Source organism: Ochotona curzoniae, unplaced genomic scaffold (genome assembly GCF_017591425.1).
Source record: "Ochotona curzoniae isolate NIBS_2020 unplaced genomic scaffold, NIBS_Ocur_1.0 contig_1274, whole genome shotgun sequence".
Lineage (NCBI taxonomy): Eukaryota > Metazoa > Chordata > Mammalia > Lagomorpha > Ochotonidae > Ochotona > Ochotona curzoniae.
This window is the reverse complement of record NW_024465023.1, coordinates 4,116,662-4,138,588: the sequence shown is the minus strand read 5'-3', so window position 1 is coordinate 4,138,588 and position 21,927 is coordinate 4,116,662. Positions and strand designations below refer to the sequence as shown.

General features: G+C 46.5%; 1 protein-coding gene across 4 annotated transcripts in view; it reads left to right on the top strand.

The window, feature by feature from the left end:
* Positions 1–6,528, top strand: part of MAP7D2 (MAP7 domain containing 2) — a 91,863-nt gene extending 85,335 nt beyond the window's left edge. For all 4 annotated transcript variants that reach the window (XM_041001321.1, XM_041001311.1, XM_041001302.1 and 1 more), the window contains 3 exons: positions 848–926; positions 1,350–1,566; positions 6,279–6,528. In XM_041001321.1, coding sequence (XP_040857255.1) covers positions 848–926; positions 1,350–1,566; positions 6,279–6,528 — 546 coding nt within the window. The remainder of the gene's footprint in view (positions 1–847; positions 927–1,349; positions 1,567–6,278) is intronic.
* The last annotated feature ends 15,399 nt before the right edge of the window (positions 6,529–21,927 follow it).

Sequence of the window (21,927 nt, the reverse complement as noted above, 5' to 3'; positions counted from 1 at the left end):
TTTCCAAATCATGTAGTGTTTATAGTTTCTAAAGACAAGAATTAAAATACTCTTTTATATTAAAAAAACAAAAAAGATATATGGGGAGATCCTATGTAATGGCTTAACTGGCTAATCCTCAAACTGCAAACACAAAAATCCCATATGGGTGCCAGTTCATGTCCTGGCTGTACTTCCCATGCAGCTCCCTGCCTGTGGCCTGGGAAAGCAGTCGAGGACAGCCCAAAGCCTCAGGACCCTGCACCCACATGGGAGACCCAGAAGAGGCTCTGGGCTCTTGGCTTCAGATCAACTCACCTCTAACCGTTGTAGCCATCTTGGGAGTGAACCAGCAGATAGAACTTCTTTCTCTCTGTCTCTCCTTCTCTCTATAAGTCTACCTTTCCAATAAAAGTAAATAAGTCTTTTTAAAAAAAGTTTTATGGTGCCAGAGCTATGGCATAGTAGTGATACCGACCTACCATATGGGTGCTAATTTGAGTCAAATATATTTTTATTTGAAAGGCAAATTTACAGAGGGAAAAAAAGCTGAGAGAGAGAGATCTTCCATCCGCTGGTTCACTCTTCAAATGGCCACAACAGCTGGAGCTGAGCCAAACTGAAGCCAGGAGCTTAGAGCTTCTTCGTCTTTTCCACTTGGGTATAAGGTCTCAAGAACTTTCATCTTTTCTCTACCACCCTAGGCACATTAGCCAGCAGTCAGGTCAGAAGTGGAGCAGCTGAGACTCGAACCAGTATTCGAAAGATGCCAATACCTCAGGCAAAGTCTTAGGTTACTATGCCATGAGTCTGACCCCAATAAGCATTTTTTAAAAATTTTTTTGGTCCACCTTCTGATTGTTTTTAGAAAGAAGAACCCAAAGTAGAGATTCAGCCTCCTGTGCGTATGGAAAATAAGATAAAACCAGTTGTCCCTGACAAAATAGGTGAGTGATACTGGGTGCTTAGGCTCTTTGTTTCAGCAGTGAGGGGTCATAAGTCTTCTTCCTGGGGAAAAGCATCTTAGAGTTCCCAGGTCAGGGACTGTCAGCCCATCAGAAAGTCCAGGATTCCTCAGCTACTTGACAATGCGGACAGCAGCAGTCACTGGCTGCCTCCCCGGGGTGCTCTTTGCGGAGCCTGTCTGCTGCTCAGGTTGTACATAGCCGTGGCTCTACTCCTTTCCAGAGTGTCCAAATGGATGCTGCTTAATTAGCTGATGCTTTGTAAAACAGAGGACATGGATTACTTGCATTGCACAAAAGATGTTGTACCATTTTGGTGATGCAAAATATTAAATGAATATGTATTTCCTGTTATTCCACTGTTGTATTTTATGACTGATACAATAATCTTGTGTTCTCAATCAGAAATCAGTGGGTGGAACACCTGCCAGGAAGTTAATGGTGTAGGGCGCACTGCCCCGGAAGTTAATGGTGTAGGGCACACTGCCCTACAAGTTTTTCCTCCAGACATTTTCTCAAATGGGCTTAAACCAGCTGGGGGACTCATTCATCTGGATGGCCTTGATGGAAAATCAAACAGTTTAGATGATTCTACTGAAGAGGTTCAGTCTATGGATGTGAGGTATGTCAATTTCTTTTGCATTTAGTTAAGCTTTATCTCTTCTCCAAATATCACAACTTTTGATTCTTTTGTGTATCTTTAATAAAGCAGGATTGCTTGACATTACAAGAAAGTTATTAGTGTTCTAAAGTCAGTATCTTGGGTTAAGTTCCCTCGAAGCAGAGCCGGGGATGGAGTGTCTAGGCATGTGGTTTCTTGAGAGGAGCACCCACAGAAGGCAGAGGGAGAGAAGGCACTGAGCATCCTATAGGGGGCTCTGGACGGTGACGTTTCACCAGAGTTTTCAGCTGCTGTGCCACTGTATGTGTCACTCATTCACTGTGGATCACTGTTCCCCGGGGGTAGGAGATGCAGGGGCCAGTCAGCTAGAGGCAATTGTCCAGATGAACTGTGACAGCTTTTAAGTCTTTACAGTCAGCTTGGATTGCGGCAGCGAAGCAGAAGGGACATGGGTATTGGATGTGTCCGCAGGTAAAGGGCATTTGGGGAGACACCAGCAGCGTCCACTGAATCCTGTCTCTGTTGTTTAAGTAAACTTGTCACTGAAGAGCTAGGAGAGAACCCTTTGGCCTTCAGATCCTAAAGTCTTAAGGAATTCTTAAATTTGTATTGTATTTGTAGGTAATTTGACCTGGCAAATTGATCTCAGCCAAAATGACTGATTGGCACAGGCCTGGAGCAGAAGCACTTAGGCAGGCAGCTTTGGGCAGAGCAGTTGGAGTAAGAGCTGGCTGTCTCAGTCAAAAAGTGACATCATCATTGTTATTATATTTTTAACATTGTTTACTTAGTTGATAGTGATTCATGCCCATGTGCGTCTCTGATTATGGTGGGGAAAGTCTAGGTAATAGAGAAAGGTGGGTGGGACAAATGTTTCATTTTTTCTTCTGTGTTTGCAGGGAGGGAAGGGGCCTCTCCTTGCCATCTAACTACATCATCACCCAGGGATGGAGGGATGGTCATTTGATGATGCCCTAGAGATCCCTGTGTGGGGAAGAGTGTTCCAAGGGTGCTTCTTGAGTAGCCTTAATAGTTCTGAGAAGCCATCAGCTTCATTGCACCTGGAATGAGAACATATAAGGTCTATTCACTGACCAGATCCACCTTAGTGCATCCACAGACCCAGGAGCATGCTGCAAGTCTTGGCCAGGAGAGTGGTCCAAGCTGTTTTGCTTTCCATCCTCTGATGAAGCACTCATTGTCCTCTGCTAGCCTAGATGAGTTGACTGTCATGTCCCCCATGTGTGTCTGGACATGCTGTCCACCGCATAGGCATCAGCAACTGAGGAGACCCAGTCTTGACTCCTGCACTCCAAGGACTGACCACATGTTGTGATTTCCCTGTGTCCAGGGCTTGAGTCTAGCCATTTGCTTGAGGAGGCCCCCAAGACATTTCACCTGGGATGACTTCAGACTTGACTCTTATGTGTGCCAGCCAGTTCAGGGTCAGGTTCGTTGTGTCAGCTCTGCCAACCAACACACATACCGATAGATGCAGCTGCCTGGTTAGTGACACCACAGTCCCATTTCTCATGTGAACTGATGCATGCTTAGCCCAGTTCAACCAACCACAGGCCAAGTCTTCATGTACACTAGTGTGTGCCACAGCCTGGTCAAGGCAACTTCTAATAATCCCAACCACGTATGCCCCAGCACTGGTTTCTGTGTGTGCCAGCATATGCTGTAGCCCAGCCTGCTGGTGGGTGTTGCAGCTTAGCCAGCTGGCATGGCCTACACCCTGTCCTGGCTCTCATACATGCCACTGGGTGCTGCAGCCTGTTCCAGCCTGGCCTGCTCCCAAACAGGTCTAGACCTGGACCACACAAATGGTAATGAGTGCTATAGCCCTAACTGGCCTGGCATAGCCTACCTCCAGCCCAAGCTACTGAGCTGCAACCTAAGCAGAGGAATTCCCAAAGTTCCCCTTCCAGGATCTCACGTGTGTCAGTGGGTGCCATGGCCATGCTTGGGCATGGTCTGCATTCAGGCCTGGCCTTTGCATGTGCTGGTGGACACTGCAGCCTGGCCCTGCCTGGCCTCCTCCCAGCCCTGGCTCTGCCAAGTGTCAGGTGGGTTCCTGTCAGGTGAGTTCCATGGTCCAGCCTGGCATGGCCCATCATAACCTCTAGCTCTGATGCATACTGCAGTCCCACAAAGTCAAGCTCACAAGTCGGCTACAGAATCTGTCCCCAGACCTAATTCTCTCACATTCTTGTTGGTGTTGTGGCCCATTCTAGCAACCCAACCCTGCTCTAACACTCACAAGTGGATACTGTGGCCTTGCTCAGCCACACATGCCCCCCAGCGCCAGCTTTTTTGTTCGCCAGTGGGCGGCAGGCAATGCTATTTGGTCTAGCCCAGGTCTCCCATGTAGGCAGTTGCCTTGGCCTGACCTAGACATGCCCTCCCCACTCTAAACCTCTCACCTATCTGGGAGTGCAGTGGGTGGGTCCAGGGAAGCCCATAGAAATCATTTGTTCCATGTCAACTATGCCCTCAACCTCTCCCACTCCAATATGTCCCAAGCCGCCCCCCCCCGCCTGGGGATTTGGGTGGCATGTCCCAGCCTAGTGTTCGCTGTCTTTCCCACATATCTTGAAAAAAAGAAGAATAGAATAGGCAATTATACTGGCACACTGGAATATTTAATACAGATTTTGCCTTAACCAGGCCCAGAATGCCTGCCAGCCTTGGCTGCTTTTCTCCCAGTGGTGTAATACTTGCCTAAGTACAAAGCAGCCTCGGCAGTTGCCTGCATCTGGGGGGAGTGACAGTATTTTTAAAAAACAGCTCTATCAGAGCTCCAGCTTGCTAGAATTTTACCTTCTCTCTCTGGGTGTGAGTTCTCAGCTTTGTGCATGTGTGGGCGTTTGTTTTCTATAGCATGTTGATTCTACATATCCCACCTCATCTGCTCCAGGATCCACCAGTCACATTACTGGTAGAGCAAGTCCCATGCAGACTGACAACTAGCAAACTTAGCCGTTACTTGGATCTTATATTTGCCACCTCCCTGTACCCTCACCCATTATAACACCAAGGCAGGCTTACCCTAACTGGTGCCACTCTGCCCCTGGTAGAAAATAACTGTGGAGCATTAAGGGTTAATCCAACAATCCCCTACCCCATATTTTATTTTTTAAAGATTTATTTTATTGGAAAATCAGATATACAAAGAGGAGGGGAGAGAAAGAGGAAGATCTTCCAGCCACTGATTCACTCCCCAAGTGGCTGCAACAGCTAGAACTGAGCCAGTCCGAAGCGAGGAGCCAGGCGCCTCCTCCAGGTGTCTCACATGGGTGCAGGGTCCCAAGGCTTTGGGCCGTCCTCTACTGCTTTCCCAGGCCACAAGCAGGAAGCTGGATGGGAAACGAGGCTACCAGGGCATGAACCAGATCCCAGTGTGTGCAAGGCGAGGACTTAAGTCAGTAGGCTACTGTGCCAGATTCCCCTCCCCGTATTAAGCCAGCATTACTTATTTATGCTTGAGAGTAGGAGGAGGTCACCCTGACCCAAAGTTTACAAATGTGGAAGGGTTCCTGTGTTACCCGAGTTCTCGCTTTTGTCCCCTCTTCATTTGCATACCCAGGCAAATGCTCACTTTCTGTCTTCCCGTGTTCTGACCAGTTGTTCAGTGCTGTTAGGTCAGCTTTTGTCCCTTAACTAGGTTTAGGATTCAGGGAAATGGAGCTTCTACAGTTGAGCTGTTTTTTTCTAGATTCCTCTCGTAGATTTAAGTAACGAAGAAAAGAAGCTGGCAGAGCCTTTCTGTGGCTGCTAAGATTCCTAGGAACAGGCCACCATTCTGTACTTGCATTGGCTCTTTTGGCAGCTCGGTCACTGACATGCTACTTAGTGCCTTTACTAAGTCTCCAATGACAAGTTTACTTAAACACTAGACACAGAATACAGTGTACCCTGTTGTTGCCTGCCCCGGGTGCCCTTTACCTAGAGACAGATCCAATACTGACTGTAGGGTAAGTCGGGAGAGAGAAAACGCAGCAGGTTCAGCTGGGAGAGCTGGAGAAATCAGGGTGTATTGGAAGCCTGGCTGTGCAAGGGAGCAGTGTGCGGCTCACTCTGCATGGGATTCAATGATGATTCCTCAGGGAGCACTTCCTTTAGCTGTCTCTGCTCAGCACCGTAAAACCCCCACTCCCAGGAGCCCTGTAGGGATCCATGGTGGCAGAATTTTTCCAATTTTACAAGGGAAGAAGCCGGGTCGTAGTGCAGAAGGGCATATGGCCCAGGTGGCAGAGACAGAAGGGCAGCATGGGCAGCGCGCAGTTCCCCTCCTCACCTCCTGGTGAACTTGCAACATTTACTCTCTATTTGAATGTACCATTTTGGAAGTTCTAGAAGTGCCTTGCTCCTTCACAGAACTAGTGCCTCTGGGAGTTTCTTCCTTTTACCCTTTGAGTAGTGTGAACTCGACTTTTACAGCACTGCTCAGTCTGCTTGATTCTCATCCGTGGAGGTGTAACACCTCAGATTCGAGCTCTTCATTTCAGTTGTATTACATACAACTTGCAATCCTAAATCTATCTTCTAGAAGAGTTTTCTAACAAAACGTTATAAATCAAATAAATATGTTGTGTTTGGTTCTTATATTCTCTCTCTCTCTCTCTCTCTCTGTGTCCCTGTGTGTGTGTGCACATGCACACATACGCGCACATGTGTGACATTTGTTGCTGTGTATGTCCCTCTACTAGTCCTGCTTCAAAAGAAGAGCTTATATCCATCCCAGAGTTTTCACCAGTGAGTGAAATGATTCCCGGGATGTCTCTGGACCAAAATGGAACTGGCAACGCCCGAGCACTTCAAGATCTCTTAGATTTCACCGGCCCCCCAACGTTCCCCAAGCCGTCCAGTGAAGGTCTCAGCCTGGATGACTGTAATAAAAACCTCATTGAAGGATTTAACAGTCCTGGCCAGGAAGCCAGTCTGCACAGCTTCTGTTGACTAATGCAGCTTAACTGTAATGAAGGTACAGTCCTTTGATCTTATTCTAAATCTGCAGCTGGGGCTTGTGCACACAGGATTGGTATCTCACTGAAGGTTCTGAATACAAAACTGTGATGGCGCATGTGGTAGCACACGCAAGAAGAGCTGGTAACTTTGCAGCAGCTCCTTTGTGCATGAGCCTTCTACACTGCCTGCCCTGTCTGCTCCGACTGTTGGGACTCTGTGCCCAGAGAAGCTGAGAAGTACTGACTCGAGGCTTAACCACTCCCCATTTAGGTATAGCCACACCAGGCCTGGAGCAGCACCATAGATATATTTTTTAGATCTGTTCATTTTTATTGGAAAGACAGATTTACAGATAGAAGAAGAGGCAGAGAGGAAGATCTTCATCTGAAAGTTCACTCCCCAAGTGACCACAACAGCTGGAGCTGAGCCTATCAGAAACCAGGAGCTTGTTCTGGGTCTCCCACATGGGTGCAGGCGCCCAACAAATTAGGCAACACTCTGCTGCTTTCCAAGGCCATAAGCAGGGAACTAAATGACAAATGGAACAGTCAGGACATGAACTGGCATCCATTTGTGATGCCTGCTCTTGGAGTTGGAGGATTAGCCAGTTGAGCCACTGTGCTGGCCAAGTAGCGTGGTTTTTTGAAGGAGAGATTGCTCTAATATGTTCAAGGTAGTGCTAATAAATTGAATCTTCCCCCTTAGTTTCCTAGCAAGGTCCCACAGTCTGTCTAGGATTATCCATGAACATTGAGGAATGTTGGACCAAATGCTTACTGTTCTGTTGACCCATTCCTGTTTCCTGCAGAGCCAACATCTGTTCTTTACTGATTCCTAAGGGAGACTAAAGTATTCACTTTATAGTTTTTACCCTGTAGTTTTCCCCCCATCTTTGGCCTGTTCCCTTGGAAAATTTTCTAGAAGTTACGTTTATTTGAATCAGAGTATCTGTACAGTTACATGGATCTAGTTAAAAACATGCCATATTTGGGCCTAGCGCAGTAGCCTGATGGCTAAAGTCCTTGCCTTGGGACGCGCTGGGATCCCATATGGGCACTGGTTCTAATGCCGATGGCCACAGAAGATCTTCCTCTTTGTCTCTCCTCCTCTCTGTATATCTGACTTTCCAATAAAAACAAAAATTTTTAAAAATGCCACATTTGGGCCCGGTGCGATAGCATAATGGTTAAGGTCTTTGCCTTGAGCACACCAGGATGCCATATGGTCACTGGTTCTAATCCCGGCAGCTCCACTTCCCAGCTTGTGGCCTGGGAAAGCAGTTGAGGACGGCCCAAAGCCTTGGACCCTGCACCCGCGTGAGACACCCGGAAGAGCTCCTGGCTCCTGGCTTCGGATCGGTGCAGCACCAGCCATTGTGGTCACTTGGGAGTGAATCATCGGACGGAAAATCTTCCTCTTTACGTCTCCTCCTCTCTGTATATCTGCCTTTCCAATAAAATAAATTAACTCTTAGAAAATGCCACATTTGATTATTTAAGTTTGAAGTTTATTTGATTATGAATATTGGGAGCATAATTAGAATCTGTCGCTGCATCCTTTTATAGCTAATTACAGTTGTTGTTCCTGCATCAAACTCTTAAAAACACTTTTATATTCTTAGCACTCACTTTATTTTTTATAATGTTCTACTCCTGTAGTAACAGAAATTTAACTCCGGAAGTGATTTAACGCAAATATTTATTTCTCAAATGAGGAAACCTGTGAGAACCCATTTTCATGGTCGTTGTGTTTTATGTGTTTTTGTGTCTGCTCTCAGCTCTTGCCTATTGACAAGTGTTTTTTTTTTAAGATTTATTTTATTTTTATTGGAAAGGCGGATATACAGAGAGGAGAGACAGAGAGGGAGATCTTCCGTCCGATGATTCACTCCCCAGGCGGCCACAACGGCTGGAGCTGAGCCAGTCCGAAGCCAGGAGCCTCTTCCGGGTCTCCCACGCGGGTGCAGGTTCCCAAGGGTTTGGGCTGTCCTCGACTGCGTTCCCAGGCCACAGGCAGGGAGCTGGAAGGGAAGCGGGGCTGCCGGGATAGAACCGGCGCCCATATGGGATCCCGGGTGTGCAAGGTGAGGATCTTAACCACTGCGCCACCGCGCCGGGCCCAACAAGTGTTTTAAAGCCCGTTTCTCTTGGTTCTTGGGAAGGCTGTTGCAACCCTTTGCTGTGTGCGAGGGAGATGCATGACAAGCCGCTGTTGGGCTCGCCTGGTCGGGAGAGCAGCTTCCTTCATCCGAGCGCCGTTTCCCTGATAGTGCCAGAGCTCATGGAGAAGTCTCTTTTGTGATTAATATACCTTACCGTAATTAGCTTCTGTTGAGTTCGCTTATCTCACTATGCAGTAAGGCTCTGAAAAAGTAAAAAAAGTTAGAAAAGTATCCACAAGCATTTAGACTTATTTCTTATCTCTTAACTAAATATGCAAAAACTTGTCCAAAAAGAAAAAAAAGTATTGAGTAAATAATTTTGTTCATACTACAGGCATATTTTCATTTGTGACTTCATTTACTTCTCAAATTTTCATTAGGAGAGATATGGAAATACCTCCTTGGGTTTTGTTATCACAAAAGATGGGGGCATGCTGACGGTCAGCCTTCTTACAGGTTTTCACAAGGCGCCACGCAAGGAAAATTTGCCCGGCCTGAAAGAATAATCCTGTGTCAATTAGTACAGTACTTCTGTTAGAAAATATTGTGTAAGCTAAGGAAAACATAAAGACCATACTCTGTATCAGTGAGAGAGAATACACGCTGCAAACTGCAAAATGCTCAGTTTGTTCATTACCTGTATCTGGTTTTGTTTTTGACTTAACACAGGTGCTGCTTGGCAACTGTGAAGCTGCTGGTATCACCTGAAGCTCCTGTCATCCTTGACATGTGGATCCCCGGGTATTAGCTGCCATGTCACTGTCTCCCTCGCTAGGATGTCACACACTGACCACTCTGCTTGTCGGCCTGTGGCACTCTCATTCTACAGTAGTGTTTATAAGCTTCTGCTGCCGCCAAGGCACTCTCTGTACCGCTCTATTATCATAGTGATCTCTGGATAACTTGAAGAATTCTAGCTCAGAAATTCATAGCTATGCTTCTTCCCAAAGTTGGAACACATAAACATTTAGGTGTCTTTTTCTGTAAACTATTCTAGATATTTTCCCAAACTCTAGTTACACATGTACACAGCTTGGGCTGCTATCTCCCTGTGTTTGTTTAGAAGGAGAAATTGAAAAGTTTTCTCCCCCTCCGCTCTCCCCCTGCCCTCTCTTTCCCTGGCATCAGGGAAGGTGCCATCAAGAAGCCTTTTTTAGTATTAAGCTTTGTCCACTGCAAAAATGCATTGCCCCACATTATTCTTTTGGGGTGAAAGTAATAAGCTTGGTTGAATAAAGAAGTAATTAGTATTTAATAAAATTTCTGTTTTCTTAGGTATGTTCTTATATGTATGGGCAATTATATATCTAGCAAGAAGCCTTTCATATCACACCTTAAAATCTCCAAATTGTGGTCATTTCCAAACCATCAGTTACCTCTCCAAATGAATAAATCATGTGTTTCATGTGCAGGTGATTGATTTCCATGTTTTAGCTGTTGTTTATTAGGTCTTGAGGGGTTTTCATTGTTTGCTGCTGTATTTGCTCAACTACAGTGAAATCTGGAACAAATGGAAATCATAAGTTATCTGAAACAAGGGAACCTGAAGTTGATCTCAGTGTATCACTTTGATAGACTTCAACATGGAGAAACAATTTACTGGGGAAAAAATTACACTAGAATGTATACTCTGCATACTTATGCCATGTAATGCTATTTCCTAAATTTTATTTCTGGTGAAATGTGACTCGGTTTCAAATGATCTTTTTGTTAATTGCATCTTGTGTTTTGACTTCTGCAGTAAAAGATTTGGAAAGATCCATAATTTGAGGGGAATTTGCAACCAGGAGATATAAAGAAGTCCTAGTAACGATCTTGTTCATGCGCTCTTAATGCCAGCGACTGTTTAAAATTTTATCAGTTACAGAAACTGTGTATGTCTGTGTATGTGTATATACTAAATAAAAACACATGCAACCTTTAATACAATGCCACTGGTCTTGGTGAATATTAAAGGGAAAATCCCCTTTATGATAAGCACACAGAAAATGACAGCATGATCTGGTTTTCAGAAAAAAAAATACCTTACCGTATTTATTAGAGCTTTATTTTAATGTCCCATGTGTTGTGATCTGTTGTAACCTCACAGCACCATTGTAACTGTGGTGATGCTTCATTTGCATGATGTATACATTCTGTCTAATGTGAAATACATTTTCATTGAATAGTCTGATGGCTTGCTAGTGTTTTGTTTCTTTTCTTAAGCTCAATTAAGAAATGCACTGAAACCAAACTAGGTGGATTTTTAAAAATATTGAAGTCCAGAGCTCCACCCAAGTCTCCCATGTGAATATCAGAGGCTCACACACTTGTGCCTCTTTCCCATTTTCCTGGGTGCGTTAGCAAGAAGCCCATTGAGAAGCAGAGTATCCAGAACTCAGACTGACAGTCTGATATGGAATGTCAGTCTCATGGCGGCAGCTTAACTCACTGTTCCATGATACCAACCCAAAACAGGTATTTTAAAACCTGTGTGGAGGGCGCCTTTCTCCCCACATCCACGCCAGCAGGTGTTGTTAGTAAGTTCTGAATATAGGCCAATCTGACTGGAGTTAGGTGGAACTTTAATGTGGTTTTCACTTGTGTCTCCCTGGCAGCTAGGAAGCCTGAGCATCTTTTCATGTGTGTTACCATTTGAATTTGTTCTTTTGAAAAATGTGTCTTCATTTCCTTTGCCCATTTCTTTACAGGTTTTTTGTTTTTGTTTTTGTTTTTTACTGTTTCTGGGTTTCTGAAGCTTTTTGTAAACCCTGGATATTAGTCCCCTATCAGTTGCATAGTGTGTAAAGATTTTCTCCCATTACTTCCTCACTTTGTTACTTGTTTCCTTTGCTGTGCAGAAGCTTCGTAGTTTGATGTAGCCCCATTTGTTTATTTTGTTTTTGACTGCCTGTGCTTTTGACATCTTTTCCAAGAAGTCTTTCCTGATTCCTGTATCTTGGGGAGTGTAGGCTAGTATAACCATTATGGAAATCAGTGCGGAGAGTGCTTAGAGAATTGCAGATAAACCTGCCATATGACCCAGCTATACTGATCCTAGGAATATACCCAAAAGAAATGAAAACTATATCTGAGAAAGGGATCTGTAATCCTGTATTTACAGCAGCACAATCTACAAAAGCAAAGGCATGGAAACAACCCAGATGCCCATTGAAAGAGGAATGGTTAAAGAAGATGTGGTACATTTACTCCATGGAATACCACTCAGCCATTAAAAAGAATGCAGCTCTACCATTTACAACTAGATGGTCCCAAGTCGAGACCTGCTCAATGAAAGAAGTCAATCCCAAAAGGACAAACACTGTGTGTTCTCTCTGATATAAGGCAGCCTTCATGCAAAACACAAGATCAAAGCCCTTTCCATACTGCTTTTGCTGCATCCCGTGTGTTTTGATGTTTTTGTTTTCATTTTCATTTCTTCCAAATAATTGGTTTTTTCTTGTTGAATTCATCACTGGCTCATGGATCACACAGTGGCATCATTTTATCCTAGAGGCTTTTGTGCTTTCTTCACCCATGTGTTAGTTACTCAGTGGCATGTTGTTTTGGCTCAATGGTGCTGTAAATTTTTTGTTTTAACTTCATACCTGTTGTTGGCTTGGTTTCGTGGCTTCTCATTTAAGGGAATGTATAGTGATGGCCTAATAGAGACTACCATATTCAGATGTGAAGATACAATGCAACATGCATCCCAACTTCCAAATCAAAGATGGACTCCCAGTGAAACTGTTGGACATATCTAGACAATGGGATGCTGGACTGTCTGGCGTTGTCTCTACCAGCAATGTTGGTGCCCACTTAAACAACAGACTGATGGACTTATGACTGCTTATGAATGACTATGCTATTGTAATAACATGAGGAAAATCTGTCAGGGGGTGGGGAAATCCCAGACACTGTGGTATTGTACCATACAATTCAAAATTAAAAATATTTCAACTAAAAGGGAAGAAGAGAAGAAATTTAGCCAATTTTTTTTTGAAGATTTGTTTATTTTTATTGGAAAGGCAGATAATAGAGGAGAGGCAGAGAGGAAGATCTTCTGTTCACTCCCCAAGCCGCCGCAACAGCTGGAGCTGAGCTGGTCCGAAGCCAGGAGCCCCCTCGGGGTCTCCCACGTGGGTGCAGGAACCTAAGACTTTGGTCTGTCTTCAACTGCTGTCCCAGGCCACAAGCAGGGAGCTGGATGGGAAGCAGGACTGCCGGTAATAGAACCAGCACTTGTATGGGATCCCAGTGTGTTCCAGGCGAGGACTTTAACCAGTATGTTATCATACTGGGCCCTAGTCAAGTTGTTAAGGCATTCACATCTCACATTGAAGTACCTGAGTTTGATGCCTGTCTTTCCCTCCTGGATCTAGCTTTCTACTCATGAAGACCCTTGGAGGCAGTGGTGAGTTTCCTCCCTATGAAATTGATTGAAAATTCCTCTGCTGTCTGTAACAAGTTGGATATAAGCTTGTTAAGTGATCGCCTATCCCTCCATCTTCTGAGTACCATAAGGTTCCTTTACTAATGGAGAGATTTCTAGATAGCTAAGAGCACTGCTAACATTGGTATAATCTATGAGAGCATTTCACCTAGCAATTTGACATTTAAACTATAATGGCAGTGTTGACTCTTATTTTCAAATAGCTGAAACCCAGAGCAGCTGTTTTTAGATCTAATTTCTTGACTTTTCTGCTGCCTGGGAGGCAATTCCAGCCCAGATCAGGAGCCAAGTGGGCAGGACTTGCTAGAACTGAGAAGGCTCATGGTAACTGCTGGGCTGCCATCTCCGAAGCTAAGGGCCCCTCTGCTTCAGCCCTCTGCAGAGCTGCTGGGCGGGGCACAGGAGACGGCTCCCATGTTCCCATTCAGGCTTCTGGCAAACGAGGTGGAAGTAGTTAATAGTAAGCTCTGGCTACTGGCTGCCAGTCATTCTGAAGAAGAAGGTCCAGCTTGTGAACATTCTAAACTGCTCATAAATGCAGATTTCTTCTTACTCAAACTTTTATATACTGAATTTGAAAAGCAAAGATAAGGGCCACATTTGTTCCTATACATGCATACTGATAACATTGGGGCTCAGAGCAGGATAACTTCCATCCCTTCTCACACTGTTCAGGAAACATAGCTATGTAAGAAGGGCAGTGAGAACTGTCAGAAATCAGAACTCCTCTATAGAAACTCTTAGGAAAAGTTGCTATGTAATTCACATATCGCAAAACTCACTCTTTAAAAATATACCAGTAAGGTGTCTTTAGTATATTCACGGAGTTGTGCAGCCATCACCACTAATTCTAGAACATTTTCGTATGAGTGTGCTATTCCAGTGGTTTGTTTTCCATCCGCTCAAAGCAGCAGAGCTTAGCTTTCTCATCCGTCAGTTTAAGTTCTGATTGTATTTGGAAGGAGGAATGTTAGATTTGCAAACTGTTCTCTGAACCATTCACTTTCCCTTCTTCCAACAGGCCAAAGTAAGGTAGTGTTTTTGCAACTTATTGTGGCATGTTTTGTCTTGTTCCACATGAAGTACATAAATATGTGATGAAAATGCCAAACATGTTCACTTGTCAGTCACCCAGCATGGGCCTGACTCCTAGCTCAAAGAGAGACAGTGGGTTGGGTGAAACTGATTTAAGCACTTGGAAGTCCCAGGCCATAGAAGACATGCTTTTAGCAGTGACCAAGGGATTGGACGTGGGGTGATGCAGATTCCTGTTGACATTCTTGCTCTGGTGTTTCTAGCACACCTCACCCATGTTAACCACCAGGGAGAGAGCATTCCAGTGAGCTCTTCGCCCCACCCTGCCCCCACCCAAAGGCTCAGGTCAGGGTTCAAGGCACTGGGCACCCAATTACTACAGCCCAGGGCCTGAGGTCACCTTGTGAAGAACAGAGGGAGCTGAAAGACTTCGGGTGCCACATCTGATGAATTCTCTTCCCTTTGTACTCTGAAGTAAATAAATCAGAAACTTTTGTCAGCTGTGCTGCAGCTAGGAAATGCCAAAGCTGAATCCTTGTGCTGGTACTGTCTAAAGCTGCCAGCCTCAGCTTCCAGTCACTTTGCCCATCTCACCGTGTCTCAGCAAGCATAAAATGCAAGGAAGAGTCCCAAGGAATCAGAAGTTTGTTTAATGTAACTTCTTTTTAGAATGAGAACCAGCAGTTCTGTGTTGCCTAAAGTGTTTGAGGACTCATACTTGAAACAACAGGAGTGTTGGCCACACAAGTGACAGGTGTCAGGGCTGTGCCACACACAGTAGGTGGGAGTGAAATTTGTTGGACTGAATTCAGTCACTGCAGTGGGATCCAGTTTAGGACAAAGTGAGACTTACCTGTACACTGTGACAAAAAAGATGAATTCCTTTTCCTGTAGACTGGCCTGATGGCTCCTCAGGACACACCTCTGCAGCGGCAGCCCCAGTGGCTGGTAGAATTGTTACTGTTCATTGCTGGTGAGACAGCATCCTAACGAAGAAACACGGTGCAAATCAATCCACAAGAGCATTAGCTTAGAGCAGCCTGAGGAGCCGCTGGGCCTCACCGAGAGTCAGATACTCACAGACAGAAACCTGAAGGTGATTTTTGTCCTGAAGAACAGTGGGGATCGAAGTCATCTGTCATTTTCAGTTTTCTAGTAGGGACCCTCATTAGGGAGAGGTGCTAAATATTTTGACTGTTGTATCATAAAACTGACCACAGGATCCATCATAGTCTCTCCTGTGGGATAGTGAGATTTGGAGTGAAAAATTAAGATTGTGGAGAACCTAGCAAATACAAGGATGAACAAAGGAAATTTGTTGGGTAAATAAGATTTTAGCGAGATTAATGACTTTTGAATTGAATTATATATTGTCCCAGGACACAAACACAGAGCACTGTGCTAGGAATAAACACATGAACTGATTCATGTGTCAGGAAGCTGGACACAAGGAAGGCTTGATCATTTAAGTAAGAGTAAAAAACTTTAAAAGGAAATACTTTGCAAATTATGTTTTAATCCTCTCATAGTTCCTTTTTTTGCCTTAAATTAACATAGATAGTCCACACCATTTTAAAAAGTAATTGCTGAGTTGTGACATTGTTTCAAAACCAGAAATATTACATGACTTCCTGAAACAGGACCTGGTACCTGCAGGTATTATATTACAAGAGTTCATTCACCACATTTTGTTTAGGAATTCATCCTTCTCCGTCCATAAGAAAGCAGACACAAGCAGTGATTCGAATGAGCAAAGAGGAACCCACAGGATCAACCTGTCTAAAAACATGTTCATCCAAACAGTATTAATCATTTTTGTCTGTACTTTGCTGTTGACAAAGCCATTTAAAAAGCAAAGGCAGAAAAAGGACAGAGTTCGTAACAAATATCTAAACTGCAAGATGAAAGAAAAGGAGGATATAGGGCCAGCTGAGCATACAATCTCATGAACAGAATTAGGGTGCATAGGTCAATCACTCAAGAGGAAAGCCACCTGGTGGTGTCAGTCCTAGGTTACATGCAGAATCTTCAAAAAGTTTGTGGAAATGTGTGTAATGAAAAAGCTATGCAAGGCTTAAGTATAAACATCATTTTAAATCTGTCCTTATTTGAGAGGCAGAGAGACAAAAATTTCCCATTGGCTGGTTTATTCCGAAAATACCTGGAACAGATACGGCTGGGCTGGGGCTGAGGCTGGGGCTGAGGCTGGGCTGAGGCTGGGCTGGGGCTGAGGCTGGGGCTGAGGCTGGGGCTGAGGCTGGGCTGGGCTGAGGCTGGACTGAGGCTGGGCTGGGCTGAGGCTGGGCTGGGCTGAGGCTGGGCTGGGCTGAGGCTGGGCTGTACTGGGGCTGGGGCTGAGGATGGGCTGAGGCTGGGCTGAGGCTGGGCTGGGCTGGGCTGAGGCTGGGCTGAGGCTGGGCTGGGCTGAGGCTGGGCTGGGCTGAGGCTGGGCTGTACTGGGGCTGGGGCTGAGGCTGGGCTGAGGCTGGGCTGAGGCTGGGCTGGGCTGAGGCTGGGGCTGAGGCTGGGCTGAGACTGGGCTGAGGCTGGGCTGGGCTGGGCTGAGGCTGGGCTGAGGTTGGGCTAGGCTGGGCTGGGCTGGGCTGAGGCTGGCCCTAACATTGCAGTCCAGGCTTCCCACCTGCAATGCAGAAAACCAACTACCGTAGCCAGCACTGCTGCCTCCTGTCTCATGCTTCTCAGTAAGTCGGAAATCTTCCGTCAGATTCAAGCAGTCTGATGCAAGATGTGTGTTTCCATAAACTTGTATTTTAGTTCTATTTTGCCCTAAACTTTCTAAAGTACCCTCATATATGAGTGCTAATGCTGTTGCCAAAGGCAGAACTAGCACAATCCAAAGTACAATCTGGATAAAAACCCCACGAAAAATCTGGGCTGGCAATGTTTTCAATAAGTTAGGAACATGTTTGTCCTTACTTGTTCATGGTTTTCTTTTACTCACATCAATGTTTTATAACACAGTGCTTTATACACAGAAGAGGGGAGGACATACTAGGTGGTGGCTCGGTCTCCCCACAGGCTGTCCCCTCCATCAAATGACAATGACAGTGGGCACTTGGGCTAATTCTGGACCAAAGCCTGAATGCTTCTTTCAAAAATAGTTAATAATTTCCTGATATGAGGATTTAAAAGTTACACTGAATTTCATACAGCTTTTATGTCCTCCAACTGGTTTGCAAATATGTAAGCAATGAAGAAGTGTTTCTCCAACCTGAATGCATGTCAAGTGCCGATTCCCACAGTTTTCTCATTCAGTAGGTTTCAGCAGAAGCTTTAAGATTCAGTGCACAGTTTGGCCCTTTCTCCTATTTTCCTGACAAAGCCCCTTTAGTGTGCATCCCAGGTAGAAGAACCAAAACTGCTCCATGAACATGAATGTAGCAGAAATAAACATTTGTTGTTAGAACTCTGCCCAGATTGTGGAATTATTGTAGCAAAGATTACTCTTACCTAATTTAAAATATATATATATATATATATATTTTATTTATTTATTTGAAAGAGTTAGAGGGGGAGAGAGAGAGAGGAAGAGCTTCCATCTCTTGGTTCAATCCCCAGATGTCCTCAGTGGCCAGGGTTGGACCAGATCAAAGCCAATCACTAGGAGCTTCCTCCGTGTGCTCTACATGGGAGCAGTGCTTCAAGGTCTTGGACCACTTTTGCTGCTTTTTCCAGGCCATTAGCAGGGCGCTGGATCAGAAGTGGTGTACCGAGACACAAGCCAGTATACACGTGGGATGCCAGCATCACAAGTGGGAGTTTGACAAGCTAAGGTACAACACTAACCCCTCTTACCTGATTTTTTTAAAAAATTAATTGAACTTGAAAAGGGGAGAGAGAAAACGAGAGATTGCTCTTCTATCTGCTGATTCACTCCTCAACTGCGCACAAGAGCTGGGACTGGCTGAGGCTTGGAGCCAGGCGCTCAGTTGTCTCCCAAGTGGGTGCCTACCTGAGCCATCATCTGCTGCCTCCCACGGTATACATGAGGAGGAAGCTGGAAGTGGGAGTGCAGCTAGGATTCAAACTCAGAGGCTGCGATAGGGCTTGCAGGCACCCTGAATGCTGCACCAAACACCCCCACTGCCATCGCTGACTTTGTTCCAAACAAGTAAGTATGCTTGCTGTCCTTCAGCAGATTTGGAATTAAGTGAAAACCTAAGAAATGATACTCCATTTCTTTTGGGCTTGTTCTGTCTGTGTGCATGTGTGCTATTCATGTATACACCAAGAGCTGCATGTGACCGTGAGCTAACTGCTCTGTCTGCTCAAGCATGCAGTAAACAGGGCCAGGAGCTGCCTACTTCAGTTGTCGTCCAAAAATGAACCTGGACAAAGATTATATTGTTTAAAGATGATTTGTGACACACGCATCCCATATCAGCATGCTGGAGTTCGCGACCAGGATCTCTTCCCACTGCCAGCTTCCTGTTCATGCACCTTTTGGGAGGCAGCACCTGCTGGCCCAACTGCTTGACTTCCTGCTGCTGTGGAGCTGCTGGCTGCTGGCTTCAGCCTCTTCTAACCCTAGCTGCTGTGGCGTTTCAGGAGTGGACCATCGAAGGGAAGATAGGAGATCTCTCTCTTCCTCACTGTCACTCATTTATTTTCAAATGAATAAATGTAACTTACAAAATTTAAATTGGAGAGCTAAAGCAAATACGTATATGTACACAGAAAATACTTCCATATAAATCCATATATACAAAATCCATACATATATAAATGAAAAAATGCAAGGGGTTCAAATATTCTGTACTGGAATAAACATCTTTTTTGTTTGCTCCTTCCTTCCTCCCTCCCTTCCTCCCTTCCTCCCTTCCTTCCTTCCATCTTTGATCTGTGTTGAGGGATGACTTTCAATAGATCACAGAGCGCTGCTCTCCTAAGAACAAAACCCTGACCTAGAAGCAAAATGCTTTAGTGCCAGCTTCCCCAGGAACGTGCGCTGCGTAACAGGCGCGAGGATGCCCCCCTCTTTCTGGCCACGTTCCACCTCCACCTCCCCACTCCCATTTCCCAGGATAAAGGGCTCTCCCCACTCCATCCTGGTCTCAATGCGTGGTGGGGTGTGTTGCGCATGGCCAAGTGAATGGAAACAAATATTTTTTATTTTTATTGCAAAGTTAGATATACATAGATGAGGAGAGACAGACAGGATCTTCCAGCCTCTGGTTCACTCCCCAAGTGGCCTCAACAGGCAGAGCTGCGCCGATCCAAAGCCAGGAGCCAGGAGCTTCTTTTGGGTTTCCCACGTGGGTACAGGGTCCCAAGGCTTTGGGCTGTCCTCGACTGCTCCTCCAGGCCACGAGCAGGGAGCTGGATGGAAAGTGGGGCTGCCGGGACATGAACCAGTGCTCTAATGGGATCCCAGCATGTGCCAGGGGAGGACTTTACCCACTAGGCTACTGTGCTGAGCCTTAATTTTATTTTCAAAATTGAACTTTCTGAAGTTCGTGTGTGTGTGTGTGCGTGATCAGTACACAAAACCCAACCACGGATGAGCAAGAACAGCATACTTGGAAAATCACTGAGTCTGGAATTTTTAAAAAATGGATAGTTAAGCATTCTTTTAAATGACACTAGGGTCTGCTGTAAAACAAGCACAGAAATGCACAAAGAAATGAAAGAATTAAAGGGATGGCAATTCGGTGATGTTTGGTTTGGGAGGATGGGAGGATGGGAGAATGTGACAATACAGAATTTGAGCAAAACAGAGACAGAGATGCTTTGAGAAGCCCTATCAGTGGCGACAGAACAAATCCGATGCCCACTGGAATGTCAACAATGAGTAAAGGTATGGTGATAACAGAGACCCGCCACAGGTAACTGCTCTTTCTGAAGAAAAACATCAGAACAAACGGAACGAAGCAATTGCTGTAGAAGGAGAGAGAACCGTCCAGATTCTCTGCTTAGGCAGGCAGATAAACAAGGTCCTGCATCTCGCCCAAACAGAAAACATTGCAAAAATGTCAGAAAATTGGTTTGTTTTTCAGTAGAAGCTTCATTCCAAGGACCTTAGTTGCCACTTAGGGGAATGGCCGGAGTAGGTGGCGCAGAGGCCACAGAGAAGCAGGGTTGCATGAGCACACTCTGGAAAGGCTGAGGACCCAGTTAGGCAATGAAGACGGAACATCATGTACTCCCTTGCCATCTCCGCCTCTGGTACTTGCACCTGCACAAAGCTGCAGGCTGCAGGACACCAAGTTCCCTCCTGAGTGAGGGGTGGCCTCCAGCCCTCAACCTTCTAAGCCCCAGTACCTAAGAAATACAGGGAATGTTCTAGAACATTCCCTCTCACTCAGAGGGCAGACAAGAGAGCGCGCAGGCGCTGTATGCGGACTGGGTGGGTGGGTGGTGGGCGTAGAGGGCGCAGGCGCTCTCGATGGAAGGCGGAGGCGGGGACAGCCGGCAGGGGGCGCAGGCCCTCAGGGCGGGGCCGCTTCACGAGGATCGCGCAGGGCCGCAGACAGGGGGCGGGCCCAGGGAGGGGGCGGAGCGAGGCGGTTCCGGAAGGAAGTAGTTCCGGGTCCCGCGGCCTCGCTGAGGTATCTAGGGTGCCGCGGGCGCGTGCCGAGGCGCTCGCGTGAGGGGCGAGGCCTGAGGCGGCGGCGCGGGCAGCGGCCGAGGCGGCGGTGGAAGGCTGCTGGCCGGTGAGCCGTCGCGGGGCGCGGGCGGGGCGCACGGGCGCCGACCTGCGGGAGGGCGTGGCCGCGGCGCCCGAGGGGCGGTTCTGGTGCTGGGGCAGCGGGGACGCCGCGGAGCTGCGAGTGGCCCGCTCGGCCGCCGTCTGCCTGCAGGTGTGGTAAGCCGGCCCGGGCAGCGTGCGGCCGGCCGCTCGGCCGAGCCTGGGGGCCGGGGAGCCGGCGCTCGGGGGCGAGGCGGGGAGGCTGCGGCGGCGGACGGCGCGCGGCGCGGCGCGGCGCCCACGGGAGCCCCGGCTTTGTCCTCGCGTGGCGCTCGTGGCGCGGCGGCATCCTGCACGGGTAACGGCGAGAGCTGCAGCAGAGTGAATCTGCTCTCTTGACAAGCGTGCGCTGAGCGGGCGTTCATCTTCTGTGCTTCTCCGGGATCTCAGCGCACTGGGTGCCCGGGAGGGACAGGCTTGGTCCCCTAAACGCGCTCCTGCGGAGGCGCTTGCCAGGTGGCCTCTGAAGTGATTGCTGCCGTTTCTGGAACCAGTTGCAAACTACAGATAGAAAGCAGGAGAGGCGCAGGCTTGTGGCCAAGCAGCCTTGTTTTAAGAAAAAAAAAAAAAAAAAAAAGAGAACAAATCCCAAGACTGGAATTAGCGGGAAATGTTTTTAACCTTTTCCCCTGTGGAATTGTAACGAGTGCTTTATTTTTCAGTGTTTTATGTTAATGTTATAGTGTGTTTTATTTTCAATGGTACTTTAAAACAAAAAGCTACTAAAAATGTCCTGCTGTTATGCTCCCCTCCGCCTAAGAAACCTTTCAAGCAGCCGGGTTGCCCCGGAGTGAGGACGAGGCCACGCGTGTTAGCAGCCCACGTGGGGTTTGTGAATAGTGGCTTTGCCGTCCTGAAGGTGCTCGTGCAGCTGCCGGCTTTCTATGCAGGAGAGAATTTGTGAATTTTTCCAATGTACATTTGCTTTGCAGTGATTCCCTTCCCCCAGTGTGACTACAATAATTTAGTTGTTCATTGCCAGGTTTTCACTATTTAAAGCATTTTGTTCGATAGATGTGAATTCTGCATAGCCTTGATCATTTGTCTAGCGCC